General features: G+C 41.5%; 1 protein-coding gene across 3 annotated transcripts in view; it reads right to left on the bottom strand.

Moving 5' to 3' along the window:
- The window catches only part of ccdc142 (coiled-coil domain containing 142), a 220,478-nt gene that overhangs the window by 198,163 nt on the left and 6,367 nt on the right, over positions 1 to 15,948 (bottom strand). For 2 of the 3 annotated variants that reach the window (XM_078553385.1, XM_078553404.1), the window contains exons 2-4: positions 9,206 to 9,371; positions 3,918 to 3,979; positions 522 to 633 (exon numbers count right to left, since the gene is read on the bottom strand). In XM_078553385.1, the coding sequence (XP_078409511.1) occupies positions 522 to 633; positions 3,918 to 3,979; positions 9,206 to 9,317 (286 nt within the window). In that variant the 5' untranslated portion in view covers positions 9,318 to 9,371. The remainder of the gene's footprint in view (positions 1 to 521; positions 634 to 3,917; positions 3,980 to 9,205; positions 9,372 to 15,948) is intronic. The other variant, XM_078553394.1, reaches the window with a different exon arrangement.

Below are 15,948 nucleotides of genomic sequence, written 5' to 3'. Positions count from 1 at the left end.
TTTTAAACAAATGGCACACATTTTCTTTCCTGTTGTGCTAATAAAGTTAGAACTTGTTGGGTAATATGACCTTTTTTTAAAAAAAACTTAGCAACATCAAACACTCAAGTCACATACTTGATACAGCATTGGTTAATTTCAAAATGAGAGTTCCCACGCCTGTCCCCAACCTCCCCAGTAATACACCTTTCCTCCACAACATTAACATAACATTTTCGTTTCTGACAAAAATCATCTTTGTGGTCTTAGTGAGACAATTTAGAATAGAGGCGTGGGGATATGTTTATCTGCCAAAATTGCACTTCATGCAAACTGGGTTCAGATTAAGCAAATGAAGTCAACTGGGCAATCACTGGGAAAGGCAGCAACAAAAATTATCACGAAAATAGAAGATACATTTTGTAGATCTTTCTCATTTCTTTTTAAAGTTTGAGATAAGTTATGTTGATTTACTTCAAGAAAATGTGCTCATATTTCTCAATACCCCATTAAAGCGAATATGTTTCACTCAGCTAAGTTACCTGATCCAGTTAAAGAATCAAGTTTTTCTTTTTGCATAGATTCCTTTGATGGTATGGATGTTACAGGTTTAAACGATGTCTGTGATCTGTTGTCCTCCATGTCTGCAGCATTCTAAAAGAAATAGATTAAATGGTTAATGTACAAGATAAGGTATAACTTTCAGAAAAAATACAAATACAAAGAAGGGGGAAAGAGGAGAATGTCAAAAATATTTCCTTCTTGCAAAAGCCATTTGTCCCCTTCGGAGCCCTTCAACTCTTTTGACTGCAAGGTTCTTGCACCAGTTTACAGCCAAGTAACAGGCTGATAGCAACTGATACAATTGAGAACCTCCAAGGTACAAGTTTACCCAAAGAGGTGCTAAGCCATATGAAATTGGGAAGTCCCAGGTTCAACTCTCCTGTCTTCTCACAGTTAGTTGATCTCAACTGGTGCTGAGGCAATTGGAGTGTTAGCATTGGTTTCTGGGTTCCTGGATTGAGCAGGGAAAAATTGCTCAAGGTTCTTATACCCAAAAGGGTGCCAAAGGTTGGGTGTTGGGTGAATCACAGAATAGTACAGTTCAGAACATAGAAGACAGCCATATTCCTGGGTTCTAAAGAAGTCATATTGGACTCAAAATGTTAACTCTACTTCTCTCCCACAGATGCTGCCAGAACGGTTGAGATTTTCCAGCACCTTCTGTTTTTATTTCAGATCTCCAGTATGCATAGTATTTTGCTTTTATTATAGAAGGCAGCCATTCACCCATTAAGTCTGCACTGGCTATTTTGATGAGCAATCCAGCTAGCCCTATTCCCTGGCTCTTTCCCCATATCCCTGCAATTTTTACCCAATTCTGTTTGAAAGCTACTAACGAATCTGGTTCCACTACCCAATCAGGCAGTACATTTCAAATCCTAACCACTCACTGCATAAAAAAGCTTATCCTCATGTCACCTCTACTTCCTTTATAATCACCTTAAATCAGTGCCTCTGGAGATCAACTCTTCATTTACTGGAAACAGTTCATCTCTATTTACTCCATGTAAACTCTTCATGATTTTAATCACCCCTGCCAAATCTTCTCTTAGCCTTCTCAGTTCTAATGATGCATGGTTAAAATACTGAAACTGATCAGGGGTTTACAGGAGAATTTTTAAACAAGCAGTTTGTATGATTTCATTCCATGCACGTTTAAGATGCACTCCATTTCCTGTTCCCAAGCCACAGATAATGCCTGTTTGAGTAACTGGAAGGCACAGGAAAACAGGATGGACAAGTCACCTTCAGTTTTCTTCCCTTTCCATTTACTTTCATGAATGCAATAATTTGTATGATGTTATGGGTGTCAGCAGCCTTATTCCAATACTGGCCAGGTAGACATTATTCATATTTTATTCTAGTTTTTGAGTGTCAGAAAACTGCTTCAGCCCAGGAGACACTCTACAAGAGAGCTGAATCCTGATCCTGTCCTCATGCAATGTCCAAATTACATGCTTCTAGTAGGGATAGCTACATGATTATCAGGATGAGAACCCTGTCTACTTTTCCTGCTTAGTACAGAAGCACTTAAGTCAATAGTAGCATCTCTATTCCCTGTAGAGTACACCTAACATTGTCCAATGATCAAAACTATGCTGCACAGCTCAGATATTCATTGCATTTCTGAACATGCAACTGATCTTTCAACTCCTAGCTTTTGCTCAGCATGTCTCCACTGAAATTGTTGAGATCAGGAACTCAGCACATGAGGAAAAATCACAGTGCTGAACCTATGCATCAGCATTCCACAATGCGGTACATTAGTATATCAATATGTTGAATAAATTGCTCAATGCTATTTAATTCAGTTTTATCTAATTTAGCAAATCCAGGAATATTACTAGAAAAGGGACAAGAAATGAAACTCTGTGGAATATCACTACACAATACTTGAAACCTATGTAAAAATACTATTATACTACCAATCACCTAGGCCATTGCTCATGGTGAGTCTTGGAATAGCCAGCTTTGGAGTTGGCCTTTAAAGTCCCAGCAGCAAACCTCCTTTACAATCTTAGCAGAGCCATAAATAATGTTCTGTTTTTTGTAGCCAATGTGAGGAATAGGGGCAAGTACAGTCAGTCAGGACTAGATCAATAAAAACAAGTAATAGAAATGTGATTAGCCAACACTTCATCAAACAGAAGGGGAAAAATTGATCCTAGACACAAAATGTTAAATACATATACCCATGCAATATATGCACTTTTTCATTGTTAGAGCCATGGGTCCATAAGCCTACTTTACACCTCCTGATTGGCACTTCGTGAACAACAACTTGCATTTATAGTAAAATGTCTCAAGGTGTTACACTATGAAACAAAATTTATCAAACAACATAAGGAGATATTAGGACCATATTAGGAGACATCACCAAAAGCTTTGTCAAAGAGATAGATTTTAAAGAGCATCTTGAAGGAGAAAGGAGAGGTGGAGAGGCAGAAAGGTTTACTCAAGATCTTGGGACCTAAGCAGCTGAAGGCATGATGCCAATGGTAGAACAATTAAAATTGGTGAAGAGACTGGAATTGGGGCAGCACAGAAATCACAGAGGTTGTAGAGCTCGAGGAGGTGATAGATATAGGGAGGGGCAAGGCCATGGAGGGATTTCAAAAAAAAGGATCAGCTCATGTTTGTGGAAGATGAAAGATGGGAGGCTGGACAGGAGACCATTGGAATACTCATGGTAAAAAAGGCGCAGCTGAGGGTTTCAGCAGCAGATGGGTTGAGGCAGGCGTAGAGGTGCGTGATATTGCAGAGATGAAAGAAGGCAGCCTTGGTGATGGGAGCGCATGAGGTTCAAAAAGGATGCCAAGGTTGCAAACAGTGAGGTTCAGCCTCAGAAACTGCTGAGGGAGAGGGATGGAGTTGTGGCTAGGGAATGGAGTTTATGGTGGAGCCTGAAGAAAATGGCTTTGGTCTTCTTAATATTTAGCTGGAGGAAATTTTCAGTGCTGAATGTTGGACAAGCAGCAATAAAATCAGAGGCAATGGAGAAATCAAAAGAGATGGTGATGAAGTACAGTTTGTTGTCGAGAGGGTACATGTGGAACCTGATATTGCGTTTTCGGATGATGCTGTAGAAGAACGGCATTTAGATAAGGAATAAGAGCGAGTCAAGTACCATGGACAAAAGTAACCAAACCACTCATCTACACAATACTGACAAACTAGGGTGACCAGAAGAGGAAAAGGGGAAGGAAACTACTAAAGTAACTGAATAGAGCATTGCTTAGTGGGGCAAATTTTGTAAGGCACTCCTCCACCGATGGAACAGGGTCTCACAAAACGTGCCCTTACGTGCAATGGAGGCAAGCAAAGTGCTCACCTTCAACACATTGTTTAAATTAAATTCTTTTCATCAAGCTTACTTTATCTTCAGCTGAGGAAGTCACTGCCAATTCAAGTGTCCTTTGAAATGGTTCTTCCTTACCTAAGGAAAAAGAAACTTAAAATTATCTTTATCCTTTACTTCAGTAAATACCAGAAAGCTCCTCGTCTGCACCCTGTTGAATAAGAATGAAAGAAAGAACTTGCATTTAGGTAGTGCCTTTCGTGACCATAGGCCATTGCAAAGCGTTTTACAGCCAGTTGAGTGTTTTATGAATCGGAGTTACTGCTGTAATATATAGGAAAACAACGCTGCATAAACATCTGTGAGATCACAGTGCAGAAGAGGCCCTTCGGCCCATCGAGTCTGCACCGACACGTAAGAAACACCTGACCTACCTACCTAATCTCATTTACCAGCATTTGGCCCATAGCCTTGAATGTTATGAGGTGCCAAGTGCTCATCCAGGTACTTTTTAAAGGATGTGAGGCAACCCGCCTTCACCACCCTCCCAGGCAGTGCATTCCAGACCGTCACCACCCTCTGGGTAAAAAAGTTTTTCTTCACATCCCCCCTAAACCTCTTGCCCCTCACCTTGAACTTATGCCCCCTTGTGACTGACCCTTCAACTAAGGGGAACAGCTGCTCCCTATCCACCCTATCCATGCCCCTCATAATCTTGTACACCTCGATCAGGTCACCCCTCAGTCTTCTCTGCTCCAATGAAAACAACCCAAGTCTATCCAACCTCTCTTCACAACTTAAATGTTTCATCCCAGGCAACATCCTGGTGAATCTCCTCTGCACTCCCTCCAGTGCAATCACATCCTTTCTATAATGTGGCGACCAGGACTGTACACTGTGGCCTCACCAACTCCAACATGACCTCTCTACTTTTGTAATCTATGCCTCGATTGATAAAGGCAAGTGTCCCATATGCCTTTTCCACCACACCACTAACATGCCCCTCCACCTTCAGAGATCTATGGACACACACGCCAAGGTCCCTTTGTTCCTCAGAACTTCCTAGTGTCATGCCGTTCATTGAGTACTTCCTTGTTAAATTACTCATTCCAAAGTGCATCACCTCTCACTTTTCAGGGTTAAATTCCATCTGCCACTTATCTGCCCATTTGACCATCTCATCTATATCTTCCTGTAGCCCAAGATACTCAACCTCACTGTTAACCACTCGGCCATTCTTTGTGTCATCCGCAAACTTGCTAATCGCACCTCCTACATAGTCACCTATGTCGTTTATATAAATGACAAATAATAGGCGACCCAGCACAGATCCCGGTGGTACGCCACTGGACACTGGCTTCCAGTCACTAAAGCATCCTTCTGTCATCACACTCTGCCTCCTACAACTAAGCCAATTTTGAATCCACCTTATCAAATTACCCTGTATCCCATGTGCCTTTGCCTTCTTTATAAGTCTCCCATGTGGGACTTTGTCAAAGGCTTTGCTGAAATCCATATAAACTACATCAACTGCACTACCCTCATCTACACACCTGGTCACCTCCTCAAAAAATTCAATCAAATTTGTTAGGCATGGCCTCCCTCTGACAAAGCCATGCTGACTATCCCTGATCAAATCTTGCCTCTCCAAGTGGAGACAGATACTCTCCTTCAGAAATTTCTCCAATAGTTTCCCTACCACTGACGTGAGACTCACTGGCCTGTAGTTCCCTGGCTTATCTCTCCAACCCTTCTTAAATAGCGGAACCACATTAGCTGTTCTCCAGTCCTCTGGCACCTCCCCCATGGCCAGAGAGGAATTAAAAGTTTGGGTCAGAGCCCCCGCGATTTCCTCCCTTGCCTCCCTCAGCAGTCTGGGACACAAATCATTCGGATCTGGAGATTTGTCCAGTTTTAAGCCTGCCAACACCTTGTCACTCTCTATATCAATTTGCTTAAGAACCTTGCGGTCTCTCTCCCCAAGTTCGATACCTTCATCCTCATACTCTTGGGTGAAGACGGACGTGAAGTATTCATTCAACACTCTAGCGATGTCTTCTGGCTCCACCCACAGATTGCCCCCTTGGTCCCTTATGGGCCATACTCTTTCCCTGGTTATCCTCTTCCCATTGATATACTTATGGAATATCTCGGGATTTTCCCTACTTTTATCAGCCAGAGCTTTCTCATATCCCCTGTTTGCTCTCCTAATTGCTTTCTTAAGCTCCACCCTGCACTGTCTGTAATCCACTAATGCCTCTGCTGATTTGCTTTCCTTGTACCTGCTAAAAGCCTCTCTTTTCCTTCTCATCGTAACCTGAATATCTCTGGTCATCCATGGTTCTCTGGGCTTGTTACTCCTTCCTATCACCCTAGAGGGAACATGTTGAGCCTGTACCCTCCCCATTTCCTTTTCGAACACCCCCACTGTTCCTCTGTAGATTTTCCCACAAGTAACTGTTCCCAGTCTCCCTTGGCCAGATCCTGCCTTATTTTACTAAAATCCACTTTCCCACAATCCAAAACATTTTTTTGCAACTTGTCAATTTCTTTGTCCATAACAAACTTAAACTGTACCATGTTGTGGTCGCTATCACTAAAATGCTCGCCCACCACCACCTCAGCCACCTGTCCGACTTCATTCCCCAGAATTAGGTCCAGCATTGCACCGTCCCTTGTTGGACCCTCTACACATCGACCTAAAAAGTTCTCCTGTACACATTTCAAGAAATCCACTCCATCCAAGCCCTTAACACTGTCTATCCCAATTAATGTTGGGAAAGTTGAAATCACCTAATATAATTACCCTATTGTTATTGTTTTTACACACCTCCACAAATTGTGCACATATTTGCTCCTCAATTTCCCGCTGACTATCTGGGGGTCTATAATAAACACCTAATAATGTGGTTGCTCCTTTTTTATTCCTAAGCTCTACCCACAAAGCATCATTCGATGCCCCCTCCAAGATATCATCTCTCCTTACTGCAGTAACGGACTCCTTAACTAATAATGCAATGCCTCCTCCTCTTTTACCCCCTCCCCAGTCTCGCCTGAAGATTCTATATCCCGGAATGTTGAGCTGCCAATCCTGTCCTTCTCTCAACCACGTCTCAGTGATGGCTACTATATCACAATTCCACATGTCAATCCTCACCCTTAACTCATCCGTTTTACCTGTAATACTCCTGGCATTAAAGTAGAGGACATACAGCCTTGCCTTACTCTGTTGAAGCTTATTGCAGCTGTACTCCCTCTGACTTGATTGTTTTACTGTATTATGACGTGTCCCTATTCTGCTAACATTCTGTGTCCCCTCCCCCTGCCGAATTAGTTTAAATTCTTCCCAACAGCACTAGCAAACCCACCCGCAAGGATGTTAGTCCCGCTCTCATTTAGATGTAGACCATCCCGCTTGTACAGGTCCCATCATCCCCAGAAACGGTCCCAGTGATCCAGGAATCTAAAACTCTCCCTCCTGCACCAACTCTTAAGCCACATATTCATCTGTGCTATTCTCCTATTTCTGAGCTCGCTAGCAAGTGGCACTGGGAGTAATCCAGAGATTACAACCCATGAGGTCTCGCTTTTTAGTCTACTGCCTAACTCCCTGAATTCTTGATGCAAGACCTCATCCCTCTTTCTACCTATGTCATTGGTACCAACATGTACCATGACCTCTGCCTTATCACCCTCCCCCTAATAAATTACCATCTCATTGTTTTATTGGTATTGGTTCAGGGTAACATATTAGCCAGGACACCAGGAAGAACACTCCTGCTCTTCTTGAAATAGTGGTGTGGGATTTGTTGTGGGATGGAAATAAAGCCTGGGTTTAACATCTCATCTGAAAGATGCACGTTGCAAGGTTGCATTTGTGTGAGAGTTGCCATTGTATTGAGGCGAAAGCATGGTAGAATAAAGCATGATAGAATACAAACTATGTACTTTCAATTTTTACATAGGAGAAATAGGTGTAGAACAGAAAGTGAAGTCTATTGAAACTTAAGATAATCAGATGAATGCCAACAAGTCTTGATTATGTTAAGGGAAGCTACAGAAGAAGCCTGGCTATAATTTTCTAAAATTCTTGGCAAGGAAAATTGTAGAGGTTTGGAGGGTGGCAAATGTGAGATCATCTTCAAAAAGAAAAAGAGACAGCGATAAAGCAGCAAATTATAGGGCTGAATGCCTTACTTCAGTTATTTGTAAACTGCTTGAGTGTGTAAGTATTGGATGAAATTACTGAACGCGAGGAGGAATGTGAGCTTATTGAGGAGACTCAGCCAGTTAGATGGATTTTTAAAGGCAAGTTGATGAAGGCATGATCTAAAAGGGTATAAGGATACTCAGCTGGGGTACAAAGTTTTTCTACTTGCTTATTATGTTAAAAACCAGAAGTGAACAGAGTGCTTGAGTTGGAACCTGCACAGCGCACTGTATAATTTCTGCCTCGGTTTACTTCTACAAGTAGAATATCCTTTATCCGTAAATCCGAAAAATGAAAACATCCAAAAATCGCACTTTTTTTGAACCTCATCAACTTTCAGCATGGGAAATCTAGTTGTTCGTCTGCATTGTTTACCTTGCGATTCTTGTGAACATGTTAAAAAGAAAATTACAGGTACTGTGTATTTATTATTCAGTGATATATCTTAATTTTCCAGCCATTTAATTTACTTTATAATATAGCTAGCCTAAGCTTAGGCTATTGCAACGCAAGTTTATATGCGGTATCCGAAAACCAAAATTACCTGAAATCCAAAGTGCAATCAGCCCTGTGGGTTTCGGATAAAAGGTGCTTGACCTGTAGCGGTGTGTGAAATTTTGAGAGAGAGAAAACATTAGCTAGGTGAGTAAACTGAATTGGGGAGGTGGTGGCATAGTGGTAATGTCGCTAGGCTAGTGATCCAGAGGTCCAGGCTAATGCTCTGGGGACACGGGTTCAAATCCCTCCACAGCAGTTGGTGGAATTTAAATTCAATTAATAAATCTGTAATTAAAAGGTAGTCCCAATAATAGTGACCATGAAACCATTATTGAATGTTGTAAAAACCCAACTGGTTCACTAATATCCTTTAGGTTAGGAAATCTGCCATCCTTAACTGGTCTGGCCTATGACTCCAGACCAACAGCACTTTGGTTGACTCTTAACTGCCTTCCAAAAATGGCCGAGCAAGCCACTCAGCTCAAGGGCAATTAGGGATGGGGAACAAATTCTGGCTTTGCTAGTGATGCCCACATCCCATGGAAGAATAAAAAAATAAAAACAGTATAAATGACTTTTGAGAAATTCAGTCAAAATTCTCAAGCTCTTCTGAAGGGCAATCAATAAGGCAAAAACTTTGTACTGTGGTTCCTTACTTGACTCTGAGAAGCCTTTGATTTCTTTGCTCTCTGTTTCAGCTGGAGAAACCCTTTTTTGTCCCATCAAAGGGCCCAATGGAAGCAGGAAACCTCCAGAAGCTTGAGACATTCTCCCAATTGTGAAGATGCCAGAATTCAACCATAAACGTTCTTTACCAGCTCCCTGAAAATGCAAAATAGAAAGAAAATGGAGGATATTTCAACATTACAAGTAAAATAACAACAACTTGAATGTATATTAGTGCCTTTAATGTAGTAAAATATCCAAGGGCTTCACTTAACCGAGTTGAGAATACTCAAACTCATTTCACATCACCCTGTTAGAGCCAGCAAAGAGTAGAGTGTTATACTGTTGTGTCAGTTTTCACTGCATGGGAAGGTTAAAAAAAAAGCTAAGTCTAAAAGTGTGAGAATGGATTTAAAAAAAAATATTTTTGGGGAATATTGTGATATTCTGTAAAGAAGACTGAGTGTCCGTGTGTGCATGTGCGCACGTGCAATTTAATTAAGCCAGGCAGAGTTTAATAGGAGTCCGGTTGTCTGAGGGGTTTAAAACATGAAAAGGATAGAGGTGTTAAGTTTAAGGTACAAGTAAATAGGTTAGATCTAACAATTGCATTTTTAGGTATGTTGAAAATTTTATACGTTGCACATAAAGTTTCAAATTAGGTTTGCAGGCCGTCAGTAACACCATAATTGTTAAACCTCTTGTACCATAGTACAGAAAAAGGAAATCAATACCTTAATGCCATCAAGGTCAAAGGGGAGGTGCAATAATGTAGTACACTGTTGAAGGTGCATCTTCAGACAGGACGTTAAACCAATGTCCCATCTGCCCTTTCAGATAGATGTAAAAGATCACATGGCACTATTCAACAAAACCTACATTTACATAGTATTTTTAACATAGGAAAATAAGGCTTAGGAATAGGAATAGGCCATTTGGCCCTTTGAGCTTGTCCGCCATTCAACAAGGTCATGGTTGATATGACTGTGGTCTCAACTCCATTTTCCTATCTGTCCACCACAATCCTCAACTCCCTCGTCTATCAATAATCTATCTAACTCAGCCAATGGCCCAGCCTCCACTGTTTTCTGGGGAAGAGAATTCCACAGACTAACAACCACTGAGGGAAAAAAAAATTCTCATATCCATCTTAAAAAGGAGACCTTTTATTTTTAAACTGTGTCCCCACAAGAGGAAACATCCTCCTGGTGTCCACCCTATCAAGTCCCCTCAGGATCTTACATGTCATTCTTCTAAACTCCGATGGGTAAAGGCCCAACTCACAGTAGTGTCACAGTATCTTTACAGTGCAAGAGGCCATTCAGCCCATCAAGTATGCACTGGCTCTCTGAAGGAGCAATCCACCTAGTCCCACTCCCCTGTATTATCCCTGTAACCTTGCACATTTCCTCTTTTCAGGTAGCAATCCAATTCCCTTTTGAATACCTCGATCAAGCCTGCCTCCACCACCCTCTCAGGAAGTTTGTTCCAGACTCCAACCACCCCCTGTGTGAAAAAATTTTCCTCACATCACATTTGCTCCTTTTGCCCTCTAGTTCTTGATGTTCTCTTGAGCGTAATAGATAGTCAGAAGCTTTTTCCCAGGATGGAAGAGTCAATTACTAGGGGTCATAGATTTAAGGTGAGAGGATAAAACTATAGAAGAGATGTGCAGGGCAAGTTTTTTACGCAGAGGGTAGTGAGTGTCTGGAATTCGGTGCCAGAGGTGGTGGAAGCAGGTACAATAGTGGTGTTTAAGAGGCAGCTTGACAATACATGAATAGGATGGGAATAGAGGGATACAGACCCCGGAAGTGCAAAATGTTTTAGTTGACGGGCAATATGATCGGCGCAGGCTTGGAGGGCCGAAGGGCCTGTTCCTGTGCTGTACTTTTCTTTGTTCTTGTTCTTTGTAAACAGTTTATCACTATTTACCCTGTCCAAACCCCTCAGGATCTTGAATGCCTCTATCAAGTCTCCTCCCAGCCTTCTTTTCTCCAAGGAAAACAGTCCCAACCTCGCCAATCTATCCACATAGTTCTTCATCCTGGGAATTATTCTTGTGAATCTCCTCTGTACTCTCTCCAATGCCTTCACATCCTTCCTCAAGTATGGTGCCCAGAACTGGACGCAGTACTCCAGATGAAGCCTAACTAGTCTTATACAAGTTCAACATGACCTCCTTACTCTTGTACTCAACACCCCTATTAATAAAGTCTAACATACTATGTGCTTTATTAACTGCTCTCTCAACATGCCCTGCCATCTTCAATGACCTATACATATACACTGAGGTCCCTCTGTTCCTGCACATCCTTTAGAGGCTCTCTTTATTTTGTACTCTCTCGCCATCTCTTTCCTGCCAAAATAAATCACCTCACACTTCCCTGCATTGAACTTCATCTGCCACTTGTCTGCCCAATCGACCAACATGTCTATGTCCTTTTGAAGTTCAAGGCCATCCCCAATATTTTCAATCTTCGTGTCATCTGCAAATTTTGAAATCATGCCCTGAACACCATAGTCTAGGTCATTAATATATATCAGGAAGAGCAAGGGTCCCAACACTGTCCCCTGAGGAAGTCCACTACAAACCTTCCTCCAATCTGAGAAACAAGCATTTATCACTATTCCGCTTCCTGTTACTCAGCCAATTTCTTATTCGAGTGCCTACTTTCCTTTTCATTCCATGACCTAGAATTTTGCTCACAAGTCTGTTGTGTGGCACTGTATCAAATGCCTTTTGAAAATCCATATACACCACATCAACAGCGTTTCCCTTATCAACCTTCTCTGGTACCTCCTCAAAAAACTCCAGCAGCTCAGTTAAATATGATTTTCTGTTGATGAATCCATGCTGGCTTTTCTTAATTATGCTGCACTTGTCTAAGTGACTATTGATTTTGTCCCAAACTTCCAGAAGTTTCCCCACCACTGAGGTCAAACTGACTGGCCTGTAGTTGTCAGCTTTATCCTTGCACCCCTTATTGAACAAGGGTGTATATGCGCATTAACCTTTTCATCTTTACCTCTATCTCTTTCATCATCCAGGGTGCTCTGGATTTATTTCTCCTACTTTTTCCCTTCAAGGGAATATACCTTGACATTGCCCGCAATACTTTTTCTTTGAAGGTGGCCCATTGTTCAGCTACCATCTTTGTTGCCAACATTTGATTCCAACTCACTCAACTCAGATGCATTTTCATCCCATCGAAGTTGGCTTTCCCCCAATTAATTACCCCTGCTCTGGATTGTTGTCTGTCCTTTTCCACGATTAACCTAAACCTGTTCAACCTTTCTACATAGGATAAGCCATTCATCCCAGGAATGAGTCAAGTGAACCTTCTTTGAATGTTTCCAATGCAATTATATCCTTTTTCAAATAAGGCAAAAAAGCTGTACTCTTGGTGTGGCCTCACCAACACCCTGTACAGCTGCAGTATAAATTCCCTACTTTTATATTCCATTCCTCTTGGAATAAAGACCAACATTCCATTTGCAATTCCATTAATGTACTAGAATATCCCAAAGAAAATTCAAATAAGAGCAAGGGAGCTCTTCCTCTGGCCAATATTCATCCCTCAACACCATTAAACTGCACGATCACAGAATCACACAGTGCAGAGAGGCCCTTTGGCCCATCGAGTCTGCACAGGCACTTGAGAAACACCTGACCTACCTACCTAATCCCATTTACCAAAAGCATCTGGATGAGCACTTGGCACGTCATAACATTCAAGGCTATGGGCCAAATGCTGGTTAATGGGATTAGGTAGGTAGGTCAGGTGTTTCTCACGTGTCGGTGCAGACTCGATGGGCCGAAGGGCCTCTTCTGCATTGTGATTCTGTGATCCCCTCTTTGCTCTCCTAACTGCTTTCTTAAGCTCCACCCTGCACTTTCTGTACTCCACCAATGCCTCTGCTGATTTGCTTCCTTTGTACCTGACAAAAACCTCTCTTTTCCTTCTCATCGTATCCTGAATATCTCTGGTCATCCATGGTTCTCTGGGCTTGTTACTCTTTCCTATCACCCTAGAGGGAACATGTTGAGCCTGTACCCTCCCCATTTCCTTTTTAAAAGCCCGCCACTGCTCCTCTGTAGATTTCCCACAAGTAGCGGTTCCCAATCTACCTTGGCCAGATCTTGCCTTATTTTACTAAAATCCGCTCTCCCCCAATCCAAAACATTTTTTTGCAACTTATCTATTTCTTTGTCCATAACAAGCTTATGATATGGTCATTTATTGCATTACTGTTCATAGAATTTTGCTGTGTGCAAATTGACTGCCACATTTCCTACATTATATCAGTTACACATTTCAAAAAGTACTTTATTGCCTGTAAGGCACTTTGGGACATCACGAACTTGTGAAAGTTGCTATATAGATACAAATCTCTCTCTTTTTTGGATAATACAGGCTAGCACATTATCCATTTAGCCAAAATGCAGCAGAAACTGACAAAGCAAAATACTCTACTCTGTGCTGGCTGTAACAGAGCTATGTATAAATGAGTTTGGACAGTTTCAAATCAACTCCTTGTGGCCCTCTATCCAGCTCTCCTTGTCCCAACCCCCCCTAAAGCAGCTTATATTTCGCCTCTCTTCTATTTTTACTTAATTCTGTTGAAGGGTCATTCGGACTCGAAACGTTAACTGTGCTCCTCTCCGCAGATGCTGCCAGACCTGCTGAGTTTTTCCAGATAATTTTGTTTTTGTTTTAGATTTCCAGCATCCGCAGTTTTTTGCTTTTAACGGCAGGTAACTAGAGTTGAGTTACAGATCCACCATGATCTAACTGAATGGCAGAACAGGCTTAAGGAGCTGAATAGCCTACTCCCAAACAGCCCCAAGGCTATTCTCTACAAAGCTTTCGGACAGTTAAAAATCCATTTTCCATATTTCTAAAGTCTAGAGTAATTTTTGCCTCCCTCTGTTTGGAGCCACTTTCTATAAATTGTCACAACTCTTTGCGTTACAAATTCAGATCTGCTGTAGTTGCCTTGCTGGGTTCAGTGACATCATCACTCCTTTTGACTCATTGCTCTATATCTACTTGTACTGTTTGCATCCCTTTACAGTCTAGACCAGATACTCATGTCTTCTGAATATTTATTTCTTCAATCTCTCTCTGAAGCAGCACCAAACAAACACTTGGCAAGTCAAAACTTGCTATGAATCATGAAGCTGCCTTATTTTCTATCAAACCAACATATTCAACAACAGTAACTTGTTATTGTAGCTCTAATGTAGTAAAACATGCCAAAGCATATGTAGATTGTAAGAAGCATCTTAAAGAAAAGAGAGGTAGAGAGGGAAAGAGGCTCACAGAGATAAGCCCAGAGAGTAAGCCTTGGCAGCTTACGAACACAGGAACAGGAGTAGGCCATTTAGTCCCTCAAGCCTGTTCCAGCTTCATTGCTGATCTGCGATCTAATTCTATATACTCACATTTGTCCTATATCCTTTAATACCTTCTGTTAACAAAAATTTATAAATCTCAGACTTCTCCTGCCCAAAATTATTCTTCTCATCATGCTATGCAAATAATGTACTGAAATGAACCCCAATGGGTTTCAAAAACAGAATTTGCTTAATCTCCATAATTGGGATTCGAAATGCCCCAAGGCTATCCAATGGACAGGTGGGTAGATGGGGATTTCTACTAGCCGGAATGTGGAATAATTCTCTTCCCAATTTGGTAACACTGCATGCTTCCTAACCCTGTCAATAATTAAGTTCACAGCATGCCGTAGATTGCAACATATAAAACATGTTTAGGCCTACATTCAGCATAGAAGTCAACCCTCACTTTTCTGCTAAGAAATGCTATGCTAGCATTAGGAGCTGGCCTCAATGTTTCACCTCAAAAATGCATGTTTACTCACTATATAATTCAGCAATGGGATCAAGCAGGCGATATGGGCCCTGTTGCCAAGGTGATGCGCGCGAGCTTAAGACATTCCCACATAGAGCAGACCACGCACATCGAACAACGAACAAAAATTGATCCTCTGGCAAAAAGAATGAAGGGCAAAGCTGGTTTCAAGCTAAAAGTTGTAACATTTGCTAACTCATCAAATAACTATGCTGCAGAGGGGAAATTCAGTGTTAGTGAAAAACTGGTGTGGGAATAGAAGGAGGAATCTGCCCTGAAGATGATACCCAAAACCAAATGCGCCACGAGAACAAAGACCAGCCACTGGCCTGATCTTAAGGCTGTATCCGAATGGGTCCTCAAATCATCAGAATGGGTTACATGGTCACCAGAATTGCAATGCATATATACGTACTCAAGTGGGCCAAGTCAAACCCTGAATCCAGCAAAGATTTCAAGCAACAGCTAGTTGTCTACTGTTGAAAGTGTCTAGTGTTGAGGCAGAAGACAGATTTCTCAGGGACTACCAAAAGACTTTGATGCAAAAATTTGATATGCTTGTAGAATTAATTTGTTCAATAAAACCTATTGCATTGATTTAATCTGAATTACCAGTGGGGTTTTTTTCGCATTTTAAAATGGCAACCACCTACACCAACACCAGTGGTTCACATTTTATACTCGGCGTATAAGTCGACCCGCATTTTTGAAGGATTTTTCAAGACTTCAAAGGTCGACTTATACACCATGATCTATGGTTTCTTACTATAGTAATCATTTCAAACCTAGAAATTGTTACTGATTTTAATTGACAGCCATTTATGTATTTGTCTAATATTCCTTTGTCCAACATTTAA

The sequence above is a fragment of the Cetorhinus maximus genome, chromosome 1, assembly GCF_964194155.1.
Source record: "Cetorhinus maximus chromosome 1, sCetMax3.hap1.1, whole genome shotgun sequence".
Classification (NCBI taxonomy): Eukaryota; Metazoa; Chordata; class Chondrichthyes; order Lamniformes; family Cetorhinidae; genus Cetorhinus; species Cetorhinus maximus.
This window is presented reverse-complemented; position numbering and strand designations above follow the sequence as displayed.